Source organism: Mytilus californianus, unplaced genomic scaffold (genome assembly GCF_021869535.1).
Source record: "Mytilus californianus isolate M0D057914Y unplaced genomic scaffold, xbMytCali1.0.p SCAF_5, whole genome shotgun sequence".
In the NCBI taxonomy this organism is placed as follows: Eukaryota; Metazoa; Mollusca; class Bivalvia; order Mytilida; family Mytilidae; genus Mytilus; species Mytilus californianus.
The window spans coordinates 27,016,759-27,036,328 of NW_026262701.1; the positions used below are offsets into that span (position 1 = coordinate 27,016,759).

Here is a 19,570-nt window from a genome sequence, read left to right on the forward strand (position 1 = left end):
GTTGAATGTATAATACTATTAGTATATATACAATCAAAACAATTTTTTGACAATCTTTGTTATTTTTTCCCAGTATTGAAGGATAGATTTCTTCAACTATACCTCAAACATGAATTTAAAAAATTCGGATAAAGCCAATAAATAATTATGTCCAGCTTACAATATTAGAGTGGAATTATCATGCTCGGTCAATGTGTCTACCAGTCCGTCCCTCCCTCCCAAATCAATTAAAAAAATGATGAAAGTAATTTATTGTTAAGTCTGAGTCACATAAGCTTGACACTTCATACACATGTACCTTATAACATGGTCTTCCTAATGACTATTATGTGCATGCCGAAATAGGGCTTTGGTCCTATGTACACGGTTTACTGAAGATGGAAACTATTACCGGTGTACTGATGATACATTTTCTTATCTTCGAGGTTAACTACTTCTTACTAAACTGTGTCAACTCTTTCAGATTCCTGTACCATTTGAAAATGTGGCTAAGGACGAAAAGTGGAATTCAGCTTTGAATGAATGTAAAGGTAAGCATATATATCTATATCTTTATTATTATATATTTAAAGGGATAATAAGCCATAATTCTCCATTAAAGTATACTTTTATATATAATTGTTATTTAGGCTTCACCGGTAATATGAGCTCACATCTCTTGAATAGCATACAATATGTTAAAATTGCAGACACAGCAGAAAAATCTACAGTAACTATTGAGCGAATAAAAAGATGATTTTAACGTTCCAGTTATTTAAAAGTTTTTAATGTCGGTAAATAAAATGTATTTTGCCGAGTTGATAGGAATACCACCGAAAGCAAGACTGGTTGTCTTGACATGGTTAATATCTTTGGATTTTGCAAGTACATGTAACACTTTCGTGCGATTCTACATGTATACTTGTGTTAAAAATTATGACTTGAATAAACCATCATTTTATTAAGGTATTTCTCATACTTTCTTAGTAGTAAATATTTAAATGCATTATTCTTAAATGTTGAGCTGAGGTGTTCTTTTTTCAGGTTTACAAATTATATCACGTGACAACTAACTTGAAAAATATTTGGAGTTGTCTCATAACCATAAACTTGTAACTAAACCATGATATTTTTTCTTCAGAAAACAACATTCCAATGAAGAAAATAAGACATGCGGAGAAAGCTGAACAGGAAAATATAAGAAGATCTGTAAGTATTATTTGTATTATTCTTATGGCTACATTCTACGAAGTCAACATTTTGTTATGGGAGGAGACTGCGGCAGAAACAAAGACGAATCCAGGGGGGCCTGGAGCCCTGCTCCCCTTTTATGTGGTAAAAAATGGTTGGTTATATAGGGAATCATTTAGCCATGACTGGAGCGGCCCCCTTCTTAGGACGGTCAGTGGGCCCCCCCCTTATAAAAAGTTCTGGATCCGCCAATAAGTAAGGAATCAGTGACAGCTAAATGCAATACAAAATACATATACAATTCTATTTCTAACTTTCTTTATTACCCTGACTACCGATGTTTATTTGTGTTCGCATACATACATGTATGATGCAATCCTTTCTCTTACTTATAGAAATATTTACAAATACTATTTACTCATAAAAAATTCTTGATATATGAAAATAATTTATAAAATGATTCACGAGAGAGTTTATATAGATGCAATTCAATGATTGGTATTCATTTTTTATCATTTATATTTAAACCAGTTTTTGTATTATTGTATTTTACAATACTGGTACTAAGTTGAACTGTCCGTTGTTTAAATTCACTGTGAACGCATATTGTTATTTTATTGTCAATCCTTTTCTTTCCAGTCAAAACCTGTAATGGTTGACGTCGGTGTGCAGACTTCACCACCTTCACAACTTCAGACGGACTTAGACATTGGGACATCTATGACTAACAACAGCTACCTTCAGATGCCTGTCACCTCAGCACAACCATTGGATACAGCGTTTATAAGCTCACCTAAGAAAGACCAGGATACATCAGATGCATCCACACCTTCACCACCACCCAGTCCAGACAAACCAGACAGCGACGTTTCGTATGTACCAAGTGACGAATCCCACGACTCCAATCAGTCAACCTCTCTAGACTCACAACATATCACCATAGAACCAAAGATTATTGCTTTCGAGAGCTGCTTGAAGACACTTTTTGCAAGAGTTGTATGCACTGAATGTGGAGAGCCTATATCTTCTGACGAGTCAACAATTTTATATAATGGTACTGCCATGAAAGTCAAATTTCTGTGTATGAGAGGTCATCAAACATCTTGGGAGTCACAACCGTTAGTCAATAGTAAACCTGCTGGTAATTTAATGGTCGCAACAGCAATCATCCTGTCTGGAGAAACCTTCTCAAGGATTTCCCACTTTGCAGACATTCTTTCCCTTAAGTTCATTGGACATACCCAGTACTATAGCATACAGAAGGATATAGCCATCCCAGCCATAGACAATTATTACAGCCTGCAACGAGACGTTGTTCTTCAGCAACTTCAGGGTAGGCAGCTTGTCCTTGGTGGAGATGGCCGATGTGACAGTCCTGGCTACTCAGCAAAGTATTGTACATACACTTTCATGGACACACTAACGGGGGTCATTCCAGATTTCAGTTTAGTCCAGGTCACCGAGACAACATCGTCTACAAAGATGGAGTTGATAGGTTTTCAGCGTTCCCTTAGTAATATTGAGGATGCAAATCTTGCAGTTGACGTAGTTGTAACGGACAGGCACGTGCAGATACGAAAAGCAATGGCAACTGACCACAGCAATAAAAACCACCAGTTTGATGTATGGCACCTTTCAAAGTCGATAAAGAAGAAGATCCTCGCCATTAAACCAAAGAAGTTACTATCAGAAGTGAAGCCATGGATTCCATCTATCTGGTGGTGTTCCCGAGAAGCTGAAGGTAACCCAGATAAGCTGGAAGAGACGTGGACAAGCTTGTTATACCACATATCTAACAGACACACATTTCCAGGAAAGCTAGTAACCAAATGTGGACACCCCCCATTGAGCGAGGATGCAATAAGAAAAAAGAAATGGATGGCCAAAGACAGTCCCGCCTACGAAGCCTTAGAGAACGTGATCACCAACAAACTGATCCTGCGAGATATTCGTCACTTAGATCGATTTTGCCATACTGGATCGTTAGAGACATATCACTCTATGATGCTAAAATACTGCCCAAAGCGCATGGAATTTGACTACCCATCCATGGTTGCCAGAACTCAGCTAGCTGTTGTAGACAACAATGTCAATATCGGAAGGAAGCAAAAGATTGGCGCCAATGGTATGCTGTCCTTCACGACTCGCTGTCCAAAAAGCACTGGCAGATGGACAGCTCGTAAAGTGTATGAAAAGAAGGAATATGACTTCAAAACAGATATCATGCAGTCTGCCATCACAAACCAGCAGGATGGAACTCAGAAGAAAACGCTACACCAACTCAAGTCACTCACACTGCCGAGAAACATTAGCAAGGACCCTACACCTTGTAAGGAGGACCTGGTCGACAGCCACAGATCTCGATTTTTCTAGTTAAATGACTTTGCGTGGATCTAATGAACAATTTGAAGCTTTTTGTACTTATAATATAAAATCAAGTAATAAGTATAATATAATATCAACTAATAAGTATAATATAATATCAACTAATAAGTATAATATGATATCAACTAATAAGTATAATATATTTTTGGTATATAAAGTCTGCAAGTATACAAAATTATATGTTTGCTTGAATGAATGAAGTAAGGGCATCCTGAGTTCGTTGAATAACCAAATAGAGAACAAAGAATGAGCGATGAAAGGGGGAATAGTCATGTTAAAGGAGCGGAAATAAAGAGTAGCCGATTGAGAAAAAAAATCGAATAGAGAACAATAGATAATGAGCGACGATAGGGGGAAATAGCCATTGTAAAGGAGCGGAGATAAAGAGTAGCCGAGTGAAAAAAAAATGTTAGCTTGACAAAGTTATTGCTTGCTTTGATATTTTTAGTTACTAGCATACAAAAATACACATCGTGTACATAATTGGTATTCACGTGCACTACACTTGATGTGTTAAGTTTCTGCATTGCATGGTTAAAAATAATTATGTATCATGAACTATATATATATGAGGAAATGTCAGTTTAAAAATGTGTGAATCTATTTAATCATTTGTTATATGGTAGTGTCACTGTGTTTCTTTGTTAAATTTATTTAGTTTGTTAATGATTGTGTAAATAATAATAAATCTGTATGAAACTTCATACTCGTTTAGTTATTTTAGTGTTACAATAAATATATACAGGACCCTGTAATACTAGTACGAGTATAGCATGTGAAAATTCCCACACAATATCATTGTATTGGGGAAAAAAACTGTTCATACAGATTGACAATTCATGTTCCGACAATCATGTAATATTTGCCACATATCGCTCATATTGCTTTCTACTATCATCATCTTCTTCATCAAATATTGCTGTTAACAACGATGGTCCACACAAAAAAAAGGGAATTATATACAATCAGAGCTTCTCCGTGGTATACACTTGTGAAATATATAGACGAAATTCGGTATTGAGAAGTGAAATTACATCTCACAAACATTATCTTTGAATTACGATTTTGAGTGAACACACACCAAACCAATAAAAACGTATAGCAAGATACATAACCATGCAGGCATTAAGTTTTCGTCAGGTACAAGATAAATAATCGCTCTCATAAACGTACATGCGTGCAGTTTATGATATCAAGAATAAGAGGTCGATGTCTGTAGATCATTGTTCAGTTCGTTTACTGACTGTTCAGAGTCAGACATGTCACTTATTCGTTCTCGGAAGCATTCGTGTACCCCATCCGACGATAGGAACTCTTTTCCGATAGTGTTGACAACTATGCTTGTATGGTGATTCTGTTTTTCTGGGCAAGTGGTTGGCCTCCCCTGACCCAACAAACAAACGAACGATACGCTATTAGTCTGCTTTGTCCTTTAGAAAGAACCTCTGGAGCTCGTCTTCAACGGCGCTTATACCTCAGAAAAAGTATACTAGTACAGCTTGCTTCAAGGAGACGAACTGTTCTAAAATCGTCATTGTCAGCAATACATTACTAAGCTATGCCATTAATTACTACAATTACTATTTTGGATTAATGACGGCTACCCTGTGGAGTATTACACTAAATTATAATATAATATAAAAATGATTATATTTAATTTTCATATGTTCAAACCGTTAAAGACAGTTAGAACACCTCATACAAAAAACAGATCAAAAGAAAAAAAAGAAAATAAAAATTTCCAGACGGAATAAACAATTATTTTAATAGCTTAGATTTATAATGAATGAAATAAATGATATTTGGCATTCTTTTCACAAATAATTATTCTAAGAGATTGTTGGTTGAATTTAATTATGTAGGAATGAAATTTTAAAAAGAAGATAAAAAAATCATGCATGTTATACTATTGTATTTTTTCAATAAAAACTTTTAAATTGCGATAGGTTTACGATTGTTAGCATTTAAACATCGCCAGATTTAAATACAAGTTAAAGAATTCCGGTAAAGTAAATTAAACAGATGTGCAATTATTAATTGGGAAATGTTAAATTAATTTTCTTTTAACTTCATATTTTAATTTTATGCTAATTGCATAGAGCGTAATCGAAAATTGTTTGATTTTAAAATACACTTCCGGAATTAAAAAAGTGAATGTTTATTTTCAATTAATTTATACATTTTAATTGTTGTTTCTCTATTGTCATCGGGTATTTCAGCTTGGTGTATTAAACACGCTATACTCTTTCTGTTAATCCATTCAAAATGACAACATTCACACCTGTGTACGCCTGAGGCTAAATTGCTGCAAGGTAAAGTTCAAACGAATTCTCCTCAAATCGATAAATAAACAATGACTTTACAAAATAATATACACACTCTGTTCACAAATATTTTGCCTTGAAATGGTTACCAAAGTTATAACGGTAAGTAAAACGTAAAATATTTTCAGTTTAATATCAGTCAAAATGTTCAACAGATATTTTATGAAAAAATCTCAACAATAATTTATGAAATAAATTCGAAAATATTTATATTTAGATAACTTCATATAGGAAGTTTTATTCAATCAATACAAAACGGTACACACATATTCATTTTCTTTCATACTTATATTGTGGTTATTAACTACGACCAACGGTCATCTGTGCGCTTTTAATTACGTAAAATTCTGATAAGCAATTAAGACTTTAACAGATTTTATTTTTTCCCATGATTCAACAATTCGGGTTAAAACGTCACAACCCAGTGACGTAGGTCAACCAAAAAAGTTACAAATACTTGATTTTCTCCGTTATTAGAAAGAATATAAATTTAAAACTTTGTGAATGTGTTTTTTATGTTAAGATGAACATATTTAGATGATAAGTAAAAAATCGCGGACTTTCCCTTTAAGTCTCTAGTTATTGGCTAATGTAAGGATAAAAATTGTCCCTACCAAGTTACAGACATGTCAGGCATTGCAAAAAATAGAACATAAGGTGAAATGCAAGCAACTTGTCATGAAAACCAGAACAGATAGAGAAAAGTTTACATGAGAAATCCTTAGAAATTATCAAATGTTATTACCTCTTTGTTATGGCCCTTATAGGAGTTATTGCCCTTGAAAGACAATGTTTACCATTTTTTAGTTTTTTTGTTTGTTTGAAGAAGCTATTACAGAGAAAAAGAAATTTTGAATAGAGAAAATGTTCAGTAAAATAGACCTACAAAGAAGTCAAATAGCTGCAATGGTTTTTTTTGCAGAAAATTCATTAGATAGAGAGAAACTGAATAGCAAATATTTTAAGCTCAATAAGTTCTATTGATGAGTCCACATAGCAGAAATTATGAACTGACTGCTTATAGGAGTTATTTCCCTTAAATGATGATGTTTTTTTTTTGTTGTTTTGATAACTAACTTTTATAATAATTGCCATTTATTTCGAAAACTTTAATAGATAGATACACTATAATCAAAGATGCCACAAAATTAGAATAAAAAAAAAGCCTTCATAACTGTTGGCTAGAAAGGTAAAACTAAATATCAAAATGGCATATATTTACCAGGGGAGCAATACAGACTTCTTGGAACCTCTTGTTCTATGAAAATATTATTTGTGAGTGCAAAGCTACAAATGCTTCATTGTTTCTGCACTATTGAAGGGGCATTAGCTGTCAAATTCATATTCACTGATTTGACTCAAATTCTCATATTTTATCTATAACATACAAAAACAGATATCCAAATTACAAAAAGTCAAAAAGAAACAATCAACACATAGGTTTGTCTTAATTTATCAGCATTTTGTATGTATTTTAGACAAGACACCATCTAATTATCCATTGAGATGACCACCAAAGACTGCCGACAGTCAAAAAATCCAATTTAATATAAATATAAATAGATAGCAAGCATGTGAAATCGGATTTTTCAAGGTGTGTTTGATTCCATGTTATAAGCTAGCAATATATCATGTATAGTAAATCATGTTTTTACCTGTATAAGAATGATTTTATGTGGACCGTATCAGTCAACGAAATGGTTATTCCTGGTGGTTCCTTGTTTCACTTTTCAATGTTGACATTCTTTTCTTTCTCAAGAATAAGACACATGATGAAAACATCCATGCCCATCCACGCCCATCTCCTCTAAAGGTCAAATTAAAAGGTTCAAATGAGTCGACTTATTAACTTGCAGGTCAATAATACACCAGTGATGTTTTTTTAGCTTATTTGACAAAATTGAACCAAACTGACTGCTAATAGTGAAAAATTATTTCTTTCTTCTGCTTTTATTAATGTTTGAAACAAAAAAATCTATTATAATTGATTGTTGGTTTGTTTGCTTAACATCCAGTGACAAATATTTTATGCATATTCCAGTTTCACTATTGGATGGGAGAAGGCCAGGGATGACCATATTTCTATACCCAAGATAAACCTGTAAAATCTATAATGTTGGAATTTTTTTGACTTCATTGTTTAGATAATAAAACTAAGTACTGTGATGAATCATCACAGCCTACCATTCAATATAGGTCGTTTTCACTTACATTTTGAATCCCATTGTCTTTTCTTAAATCAACCATGATAGTTTTTGGATTATTTTTACAGGTTTGTAATTTTGCTAGTTAAAACGAAATTTGCCAATCTAAAAATTACCAATATTTTTACACAAGTGTTTTTGTCGAGCCTGCGACTTCTGTCGCAGAAAACTTAACATAGGGATAGTGATCAGCAGGCAGTGGCGGTTGCGGCATTAGCTAACTTCTGAAAAGTTTTATATTTTAGAAGGTGGATGTTCTAGATGCTTCATACTTTGTATATAGATGCCTTATGTTATGAAGTTTCCATCTGTCATATGTCCATTGTCCTTGGTCTTATTTTCATGGTTTAGTGACTACTTGAAAAAAAAGTTAAGAATTTTTGTAATGTTAATTTCTTTTTTTATTATGAGTAATAGGATTAGTATGTGCGTACCTTCCAAGGTCCACTTGCCCCTCCAACTGGCAGGTGTTATCTGACCTTGACCTCATTTTCATGGTTCAGTGGTCAAAGTTAAGTTTTTGTGTTTTGGTCTTTTTTTTCTAATACTTTATGCAAAAGGTCAACTATATTTGGTGTATGGAAATATTTTATGATGTACATGTCAGTCTGGCAGGTTTTATTTGACCTTGACCTCATTTTCACGGTTCATTGCTCAGTGTTAAGTTTTTGTGTTTTGGTCTGTTTTTCGTAAACTGTAAGCAATAGGTGAACTATATTTGTTGTATGGAAGGATTGTAAGGTGTACATGTCTGTCTGGCATAGTTCATCTGACCTTGACCACATTTTCATGGTTCATTGGTCAATATAAAAAAGAAGATGATGTATGATTGCCAATGAGACAACTCTCCACAAGAGATGTTTAGTTTTCTTGGTTAAGTCTGTTTCTTAGAAACTATAAGCAATAGGTCAACTATATTTGGTGCATTTAATGATTGTAAGGTGTACATGTATTTCTCGTTTGGTTTTTCTGACCTTGACTTCATTTTCTTCGATCATGTTAAGTTTATGTGACACTTGTAGTAAAGCTTTATTTTTAGGACTATCAACATAAAATCAATGGTGAGTAAAGAAGGCGAGACATTTCAGTGTGTGCACTCTTGTTCCATATTTTACAATATTATATTCATATAATGGAAATGTAATGGAAAAACACATTTGATTAGTTGATGATTTTGTAGAAATCTTACAATAGAAAGTCTAGAACTGGGAATTGGGCTAAGAATTCAAAGGATCAACAGGAATTAAAACATGATGGTATTATCATGAAATTGTCATCCATACCTGGTTAGATATTGATATAAACTACTTAAGTTACATCAGATGTCAATATAGAAAATAATGCTCCTTCCACTTGAGACTGTGAAACATCTAGTTTTAGATATGTTCCCTATGGTATGTTCCCTATGGTCATGTCATTACAGGAGACCTCAACATCGTCGAAGACCGTGAGGTCAAAACTTTTCTTAAGAATGGACCTCAATATCGTCCTCCATCTATAAAAGATTGGAAACAGTGTCGTCAGATCATTAAGGACGCCCTGTCTGCCTACTGTAAAAATTGGTGTAAACATGAAAAATCTGATAAAAAATCTCTAGACAATTACTTGAATAAAATTATGAATACTGTTGATATTCGTATATCTCATTTTGAAAACAATTCTGAAAGTAATGATAGGTTCCATGATATACCCATTTCTAGAATGAAAAATAAACTCGAAATACTCGCAAAGCGGTTTGTGTTCGTACCGGCAGACAAAGCAGCCAATAATGTAGTGGTGGTGTGACGCATATCCTACACAAAAGTTCTCCAATACAAAATTATCAATTCATCTACATTCAGGTCTGTACGGTCCACAGAGAGTCAAATTGTAAACAAGCATATCACTGCCACTACCCAGCTTAAAGCCTCTTCCGAACATTTGAAAGTCCCGACTATGTACTGGTTACCTAAATTACACAAACAACCATTTAAATTCTGTTTCATCTCCGCATCTAGTAAGTGTTCTACTACTAATCTGTCAGTGCTTCCAACTACCACCCTTACTACTATCAAAGAACTTGTTATTGACTTTTGTAATAAAGCTTATGAAAATAATGGTATTAATTTTTTTTGGAGTGTTAAAAATTCTTTAGAGGTTTTAGATAAAAAATGTGCTTTTGATGGTCTTTTAATTCTGTTGACAGTTATGATTTTTCTACTCTCTACACTACGCTTCCACACAATCTTATCAAGAAAAAGTTTTAATATTTTTAAATGGTCTTTTGAAAAATCTCATTGCAAATTTATTTGCTGTAATTCGTTTTAAGCCTTTTTCTGTAACGAAAAAGGAAAGTATGCTAGATACACTTACTGGAAATGTGAAGATATGATTGAAGCTTTAAATTTTCTGCTGGACAACATATATGTAAGTTTAGGCGATAAAGTGTACTGACAGGTAGTAGGTATTCCTATGGGCACTAACTGAGCCCCTTTAATAGCAGATTTATTCCTGTATTGCTATGAATCTCAGTTTATGACCAAACTCAGTAAAGACATGTCATTGTTACATTTGGTTGATACTTTCAACAATACCTACTGTTATCTTGATGATAATTTTTCGTTAAATAATCCAGATTTCTCTAAATATACTACCGATATTTACTCAAAGGAACTTACTTTAAATAAATCTAACATAAACAGCAGTATTTGTCCTTTTCTAGATTAAGACGTTTCAATTTCTAAAGGGAAACTCCATACTAAAATTTACGACAAAAGAGACGATTTTTCATTCCCTATTGTTAATTTTCCTTTTTTAGACACTGATGTTCCTTTGGCTCCATCATACGGTGTTTACAATGTATATATCCGAACTCATTCATTATGCCTGTGTGTGTAGTGATGTCATAGATTTCAACGAAGGTAATCAATGCATCACTGGTAAATTATTAAGTCAGGGATTCAGCTACAATAAATTACTTAAAAAACTTTTACTAAATTCTTTCATAGATACAAAGATTAGATTAGTAAATTTGGCTGTACCTGTAGAAAACTTATTAAAAACGGTATTATACATCCTAAATTTTAAGGTAATATTGTACTTAAAGTGCCCAAATCACTATGTGATCCGTGTAAACTCACTGAACCTTTAAACAAACTTATTAGTAAAGGTTATCTTACCAATGTTGTAATTAGATCTTTGAATATAGTTTACATTGGCACAAATACATGAAATATCGATTTTGTCATCAGCAAATTAAAACATAACTAAATTTGTATTCTTTTCAAACGTTTTTTTGGGATGTATAAATACACATCCACGTTCATTTTCTATATAGAGATTACTATATCTATATATAACATTTATTGTTTTCTGTTTGGTATTAAATTAATATTAAGATCCATTTTTTTAGATCTGGTGATCAATTTATTTGGCAATCGCCAATGGCAGTAAGCAGGGTTTAAGAACATCAGTTATTCGACCTGTTAGTCAAATGCGTTTTGTTAAAATAGACTTTTTCACTTTTTTTGATCTTTTGGAAATTGTTGTTTGTGCTGTATTTAGACCCCTCTACCAAGAAATTTGTTTTACATGCACACATATAAAAATTGTGGTTTTTATCCAACGCAATCATAGGTTTGAAAGTTGTTTTCAATTAAGACTTTTTATATATAACATTATACATATTTATTAAAAGGTTAACTCCTAACTATCCTACTGCCTGTCGATACTTTTATTTTGGCATTGCACAAGTCATGTCTTCTTTGACTGTCCATGATGTTAAAACACTAAATCTCTGGGATGTGTTTTAGTTGATTTTAGTCTCTGATGCATGATTTTTTATTATTGTTTTTGGCTATTAACTAGCTTTCAGTAACTGCGAGTACTCTCAAATCGTACTTTCATGTTAATTCGACCTGTTGATACAATTTGTAATGCATTTTTGTTATTTAATGTTTATTTATTTAGTGTTATATCTCATCTCACTATTTTTAATATATACCACCTTTGATAAGTGTTTGGTATGACGATAAATTTTCACTTCTGTTCTCATACTATGAACAACAAAATAATTTATTTTGTAAAAAATATTTCCGTACTCCATGTATACCTTACAACAAAATTATTTTTATTTACCTGTGTACATTATTTTATTTGGTGGCATTTTGTCCAAGGTTATGGTTGTCTTTCTTGTATTGTTTTACATTTTTCGTTAAATTGTCTTTTGATTTAGTTAAGCCATTTCAGTTGATATTTTATAGTGTGTCTTTCTATGTTGTGATGTTACACTATTGTTTCAGGTTAGGGTGAAGGTTGGCGCCTATTAAAACATTTAAACCAGCTGCATTTGTTTGCACCTGTCCTAAGTCAGGAACCTGATGTTCTGTGGTTGTCGTTTATTGATTTGGTTCATGAGTGTTTCTTGTTTCTCGTTTTTTATATAGATTAGACTGTTGGTTTTCCTGTTTGAATGGTTTTACACTAGTCATTTTTGGGGCCCTTTATAGCTTGCTGTTCGGTGTGAGCCAAGGCTCTGTGTTGAAGGCTGTACTTTGACCTATAATGGTTTACTTTTACAAATTGTGACTTGGATGGAGAGTTGTCTCATTGGCACTCATACCACATCTTCTTATATCTTTATTCAATGCAGCTCTGAAGGATGATTATTTGTGGGAGCCCTCAACAGAGATGTTAAAATTTAATTCAATAGATACCATCAGTTCTGAAGAAACAATGGTTTACTTATAATTGCATAATTTAAATATGTTTATCATTACAGAATCACCTGAAGAAATTGGTTTGACTCCATCTGCATCATCAAGTCTAACATCAAGTACCAACAATAGATCATTAACTCAAAACTGCAGTCTATTCCAACTACCATGTTTCGTCCCATCAAGTCACACAAGTCTAAGCTTCATGCAAACCATTCCCGGCTACAGTTCATATATACCACCACTAAACAGTATACCAAGTCCAAGATACCAAGACTACATCTCAACAAGATCAAGATATACAAGCTACATCCCAACAAGACCAAACTACAGACCAACAAGTTCAAGATATAGCCCACTTAGTCCAAGCTTTAGTCCTATTAGTCCAAGCTATCGACCTACAAGCCCAAGTTACAGTCCAACTAGCCCAAGTTACTGTCCAACAAGCCCAAGTTACAGTCCAGCTAGTCCGAGTTACAGTCCGACTAGCCCAAGCTACAGTCCAACAAGCCCAAGTTACAGTCCAACAAGCCCAAGTTACAGTCCAACCAGCCCAAGCTACAGTCCTACAAGCCCAAGCTACTGTCCTTCAAGTCCAAGCTACAGTCCAACAAGCCCAAGTTACAGCCCAATAAGCCCAGGCTACAGTTCTTCAAGCGCATGGTACAGTTCAACATGCTCAATCTATAGACCAACAAGACCAAGTCACAGTCAAACAAGTCCAAGCTATAGTCCAACAAGCCCAAGTTACTGTCCAACAAGTCCAAGCTATTGTCCAACAAGCCCAAGTTACAGTCCAACAAGTCCAAGCTATAGTCCAGCAAGCCCAAGTTACTGTCCAACAAGTCCAAGCTATAGTCCAACAAGCCCAAGTTACAGTCCAACAAGCCCAAGCTATAGTTCAGATTATAGTGAATTATGGTGATTTTTTTTACAATTTTGCTTTTTACTTTGGGAGACAAAGAGCCTGAAAATTGTCAGGACACCTATTAGTTGATGGGGACTGTTTCAGTGTTTGGAGTGTCTATCACATCTGCAATTTTTGTCGAGCCTGCAACTTCTGTCGCAGAAAGCTCGGCATATTAGGGAAAATTATCCGGCGTCGGCAACGTTAACAAACTTCTTAAAAGCTTTATATTTTAGAAGGTGGAAGACCTGGATGCTTCATACTTTGTATATAGATGCCTTAATCATGTTATGAAGTTTCCATCTGTCATATGTCCGTTGTCCTTGACCTCATTTTTATGGTTCAGTGACTACTTGAAAAAAAAGTTAAGATTTTTTGTAATGTTAATTTCTCTCTTATTATGAATAATAGGATAATTATATTTACTATGTGTGTACCTTCCAAGGTCCTCATGCCTGTCAGACAGTTTTCATCTGACCTCGACCTCATTTCATGGATCAGTGAACAAGGTTAAGTTTTTGTGGTCAAGTCCATATATCAGATACTATAAGCAATAGGTCTACTATATTTGGTGTATGGAATGATTGTAAGGTGTACATGTCCAACTGGCAGGTGTCATCTGACCTTGACCTCATTTTCATGGTTCAGTGGTTAAAGTTAAGTTTTTGTGTTTTGGTCTTTTTTTTTATTACTATATGCAATAGGTCAACTTTATTTGGTGTTGGAAATATTTTATGATGAACATGTCAGTCTGGAAGGTTTTATTTGACCTTGACCTCATTTTCACGATTCATTGCCCAGTGTTAAGTTTTGTGTTTTGGTCTGTTTTTCTAATACTATAAGCAATAGGTCAACTATATTTGGTGTATGGAATGATTGTAAGTTGTATATGTCTGTCTGGCAGGTATCACCTGACCTTGACCTCATTTTCGTGGTTGATTGGTCAATGTTAAGTTTTCATGGTTAAGTTTGTTTCTGAGATACTATAGGTAATAGGTCAACTATATTTGGTGTATCGAATGATTGTAAGGTGTATATGTCTGTCTGGCAGGTATGATCTGACCTTGACCTCATGTTCATGGTTCATTGGTCAATGTTAAGTTTTCATGGTTAAGTTTGTTTCTTAGATACTATAAGCAATAGGTCAACTATATTTAATGCATAGATCGATTGTAAGGTGTACACGTCTCTGGCATGGTTCATCTGACCTTGACCTCATTTTCATGGTTCATTGGTCAATGTTAAGTTTTCCTGGTTAAGTTTGTTTCTTAGATACTATAAGCAATAGGTCAACTATATTTAATGCATAGATTGATTGTAAGGTGTACACGTCTCTGGCATGGTTCATCTGACCTTGACCTCATTTTCATGGTTCATTGGTCAATGTTAAGTTTTCCTGGTTAAGTTTGTTTCTTAGAAACTATAAGCAATAAGTCAACTATATTTGGTTAATGGAATGATTGTATTTTGTGTACATGTATTTCCGGTTTGGTTTATCTGACCTTGACCTCATTTTCTTGGATCAGGTTAAGTTTATGTGATACTTTTAGTAAAGCTTTATATTAAGGACTATCAACATAAAATCAATGGTCAGTAAAGGAGGCGAGACATTTCAGTGTGTGCACTCTTATTTAAATTTTGTGTATGATGATTATAAAACTGAGTTGGTCTAACATAGTTAGAAGACATTGACAGCAATAGCATGCACACCAATTCATGTGATGTTTATATTTCTATATATTTTTAATATATTTATATGTGGTATGATACATATAGATTCTTACATTGGTATTGATAGTTTATCGGATTTTAAGGTCAGAGCCTTGGCAAGGACTTTAAAATTTGATAAATTTACTATCGAGATTGGATAAATCCAAGAATCCACGAGTAACTATGTAAGAATTTGTTTCTCTAATGATTATCAAATAAATTTTAATTTTTTGATAAATGAAAATCCCCTTTGAGTGCCTTCCACATTCCTGATTTCTACGTAATACACTTACGAAATTGATGTGTAAAATCTTCATTTATTTTTCTCTGGATCAAATGGAAGCAAACATTTATAATAGCTTTTAATAAACTTATTCCCCTATTATGATGATTTTTACTTAAAAAGGGCCATTGTTGAAGAATCAGGTGAGCGACACAGGCTCTTTAAAGCCTTAAGTTTTGAGAAACTATTAGATTCTAAATATGTAATATAAAAGAAAAAGAACTTACAATGAATATCTTTAGTTTATAAAGAGCAGATCTTGACAAAGATAACATTTTTCTTTGTGATAAACAAGTGGATTTATTTTATGTAAATGCAAGAAAAAGATTGTGTGTATGTGTGTGTGTGTGATGTTCTTTTCTCCTTTTTGTTATAATGTTGATATTCATATAATATATATTTACAAAAAAGTGGAAGAAATGTAATCAATTATTTAATATTTGTTTTATTCATCAAATCCCTTAACACCATAGTCAAGTGGTGATGTAAAGGGATTATAAAAGCCTGACTACTAAAAAACAAATAAAAAGCTAAAAAACAAAAAGAACATTTCTAAATATTATATGTATAAAATAGACAGGGAAGTGAACAAAATCTACTGGCTAGCAAAGTGTTATTCATTTTTTTGGTCATGGATTATTTTAATCAAAAATTTACACCGGGAAACTATTTGTGCATATAACAATAAGTTAACGCAGTTTAATGCAGATAAGTTATTTCATTTTTAGCTCACCTGGCCCAAAGGGCCAAGTGAGCTTTTCTCATCACTTTGCGTCCGTCGTCCGTCGTCGTCGTCTGGCGTCGTCTGTTAACTTTTACAAAAATCTTCTCCTCTGAAACCACTGGGCCAAATTTAACCAAACTTGGCCACAATCATCATTAGGGTATCTAGTTTAAAAAATGTGTCCAATGACCCCGCCAACCAACCAAGATGGCCGCCATGGCTAAAAATAGAACATAGGGGTAAAATGTAGATTTTGGCTTATATCTCTGAAACCAAAGCATTTAGAGTAAATCTGACATAGGGTAAAACTGATTATCAAGTCAAGATCTATCTGCCCTGAAATTTTCAGACAAATCTGACAACCTGTTGTTGGGTTGCTGACCCTGAATTGGTAATTTTAAGAAAATTTTGCAGTTTTTATACGACCACAAAAATTAAAAATTTTTTGGTCGTATATTGGTATGGCGTCGGCGTCGTCGTTGTCCGGCGTCGTCCGAAGACACATTGGTTTTCGCACTCTAACTTTAGTTTAAGTGAATGGATCTCCATGAAATTTTACCATAAAGTTCTATACCACGAAAGGAAGGTTGGGATTGATTTTGGGGGTTATGGTACCAACAGTTAAGGAATTAGGGGCCAAAAAGGGGCCAAAAATAAGCATTTTTGTAACTTCCAGACAATAACTTGTGTGTAAGTGTATGGATCTCTCTGACATTGTACCACAAGGTTCCATATCACAAAGGGAATGCTGGGATTGATTTTGGGGGTAATTGCCTCAAAATTTTAGGAATTAGGGGCCCAAAAAGGGGCAAAAAACAAGCATTTTTCTAGTTTCATGACAATAACTTGTGTGTAAGTGTTTGGACATTTCTGAAATTGTACTACAAGGTTCCATATCACAAAGGGAAAGCTGGAATTGAGTTTGGGGGTAATTGCCCAAAACGTTTAGGAATTGGGGGCCAAAAAGGGGCCAAAAATAAGCATTTTTCTAGTTTCCAGACAATAACTTGTGTTCAAGTGTATGGATCTCTCTGAAATTGTACTGCAAGGTACCATACCACAAAGGGAAGGCTGGGATTGAGTTTGGGGTGATGAATCATAAGGGGGTTCAAAAAATTTGGGGGGGGGGGGGATTTTTTTTTATTTTCTTTTTTTTTCTTTTTTTCCTTTTTTTTTTCTTTTAAAATTTTCCATTTTAAGTTGGTTATTTCTGATTTATATTTAAAAGCAAATAATAATGATATGGTAGGACATACACACCAAACAGGATGTGTAAATTATTATATAATAAGTATTGTGCAATAGCAAGAAATTTTCAATTGCACAGTATTGCACAATAGCAAGAAATCTTCAATTGCACAGTATTGCGCAATAGCAAGAAATCTTCAATTGCACAGTATTGCGCAATAGCAAGAAATATCCAATAGCACAATATTGCGCAATAGCAAGATATTACCAATTGTACAGTATTGCGCAATAGCAAGAAATATTCAATTGCACAGTATTGTGCAAAAGAAGATACTTCGTATAAATTGCTTATTTCTTGATCAATTTCAGTGGGGTTTTATTCTTGAATTCTTGGGGTTCTTTAATATGCTGAATCTGACCGTGTATTAAGTTTTTGGATTTTGGGCCCCGTTTTTAAATTTGTCCACATTGAGGTCCAAAGGGTCCAAAATTTAACTTTGTTTGATTTCATTAAAAATTGAATTATTGGGGTTCTTTGATATGCCGAATCTAACCGTGTATTTAGATTCTTAATATTTGGTTCCGTTTTCAAATTGGTCTACATTAAGGTCCAAAGGGTCCAAAATTACACTTAGTTTGATTTTAACAAAAATTGAATTCTTAGGGTTCTTTGATATGCTGAATCTAAACATGTATTTAGATTTTTGATTATGGGCCCAGTTTTCAAGTTGGTCCAAATCGAGGTCCAAAATTAAACTTTGTTTGATTTCAACAAAAATTGAATATATGGGGTTCTTTGATATGCTGAATCTAACCATGTATTTAGATTTTTGATTTTTGGGCCCCGTTATTAACTTTGTCCACATTGAGGTCAAAAGGGTCCAAAATTAAACTTTGTTTGATTTCATCAAAATTTGAATTCTAACGGGTTCTTTGATATGCTGCATCTAACCATGTATTTAGATTTTGGATATTGGACCATAATAGGTGAATGTCCAATTTAAAATTTTTAAGTTCTTAGACCACATTCATTCTGTGTCAGAAACCTATGCTGTGTCAAATATTTAATCACATTCCAAATTCAGAGCTGTATCAAGCTTGAATGTTGTGTCCATACTTGCCCCTACTGTTCAGGGTTCGACCTCTGCGGTCGTATCAAGCTGCGCCCTGCGGAGCATTTTATTGGTTATTATCTTGAATATTATTATAGATATAGATAAACTGTAAACAACAATAATGTTAAGCAAAGTAAGATCTACAAATAAGTTGTCATGACCAAAATTGTCAGTCGACCCCGTTAGGAGTTATTGCCCTTAATAGTCAATTTTTAACAATTTTTTGTAAATTTTTGTAATCTTTTACAAAAATTTTCTTCTCTGAAACTACTAAGACAAATTTAACCATACTTGGCAATAATCATTATTAGGATATCTAGTTTAAAAAATTTGTCCGATGACCCCGCCTTCCAACCATCATGGCTGACTTGGTTAAAAATAGAACATAGGGGTAAAATGCAGTTTTTGGTTTATATCTCTGAAACTAAAGCATTTAGAGCAAATCTGACAAGTGGCAAAAATGTTCATCAGATTTAGATTTATCTGCCCTGAAATTTTCAGACGAATCCGACAACCCGTTGTTGGGTTGCTGCCCCTGAGTTAGTAATTTTACAAAAATTTTGCAGTTTTTTGTTATTATCTTAGATATCATTATAATATCTAATATCTAATACTATTAATTATGATTTTAACCTTATTTTACATGATTTCCAAAGCATCAGTAAATACAGGTGAGCGACACAGGCTCTTGAGAGCCTCTAGTTTCTTTTAATCTTCTTTAATTTGATTTTTATATGTACCAGATAGTCAATCAAATCAATCCCTTCTCCATCTTATTGTTGATTGCATGATGACCATCTAAATCACAGCTAGAGTTTTATCATAATCTTTCAGATGTAATTCTTTTAATTCAAAGGACTCTCAAA

General features: G+C 33.6%; 1 protein-coding gene across 5 annotated transcripts in view; it reads left to right on the top strand.

Annotated features, from left to right (window-relative positions):
• LOC127702715 (DNA-directed RNA polymerase II subunit RPB1-like) overlaps positions 1-19,570 on the top strand; it is a 519,640-nt gene that overhangs the window by 24,841 nt on the left and 475,229 nt on the right. For 4 of the 5 annotated variants that reach the window (XM_052207011.1, XM_052207013.1, XM_052207014.1 and 1 more), the window contains exon 9: positions 12,843-14,894. In XM_052207011.1, coding sequence (XP_052062971.1) covers positions 12,843-13,702 — 860 coding nt within the window. In that variant the 3' untranslated portion in view covers positions 13,703-14,894. Of the gene's footprint in view, positions 1-12,842; positions 14,895-19,570 lie in introns of those variants that run through there. The other variant, XR_007982550.1, reaches the window with a different exon arrangement.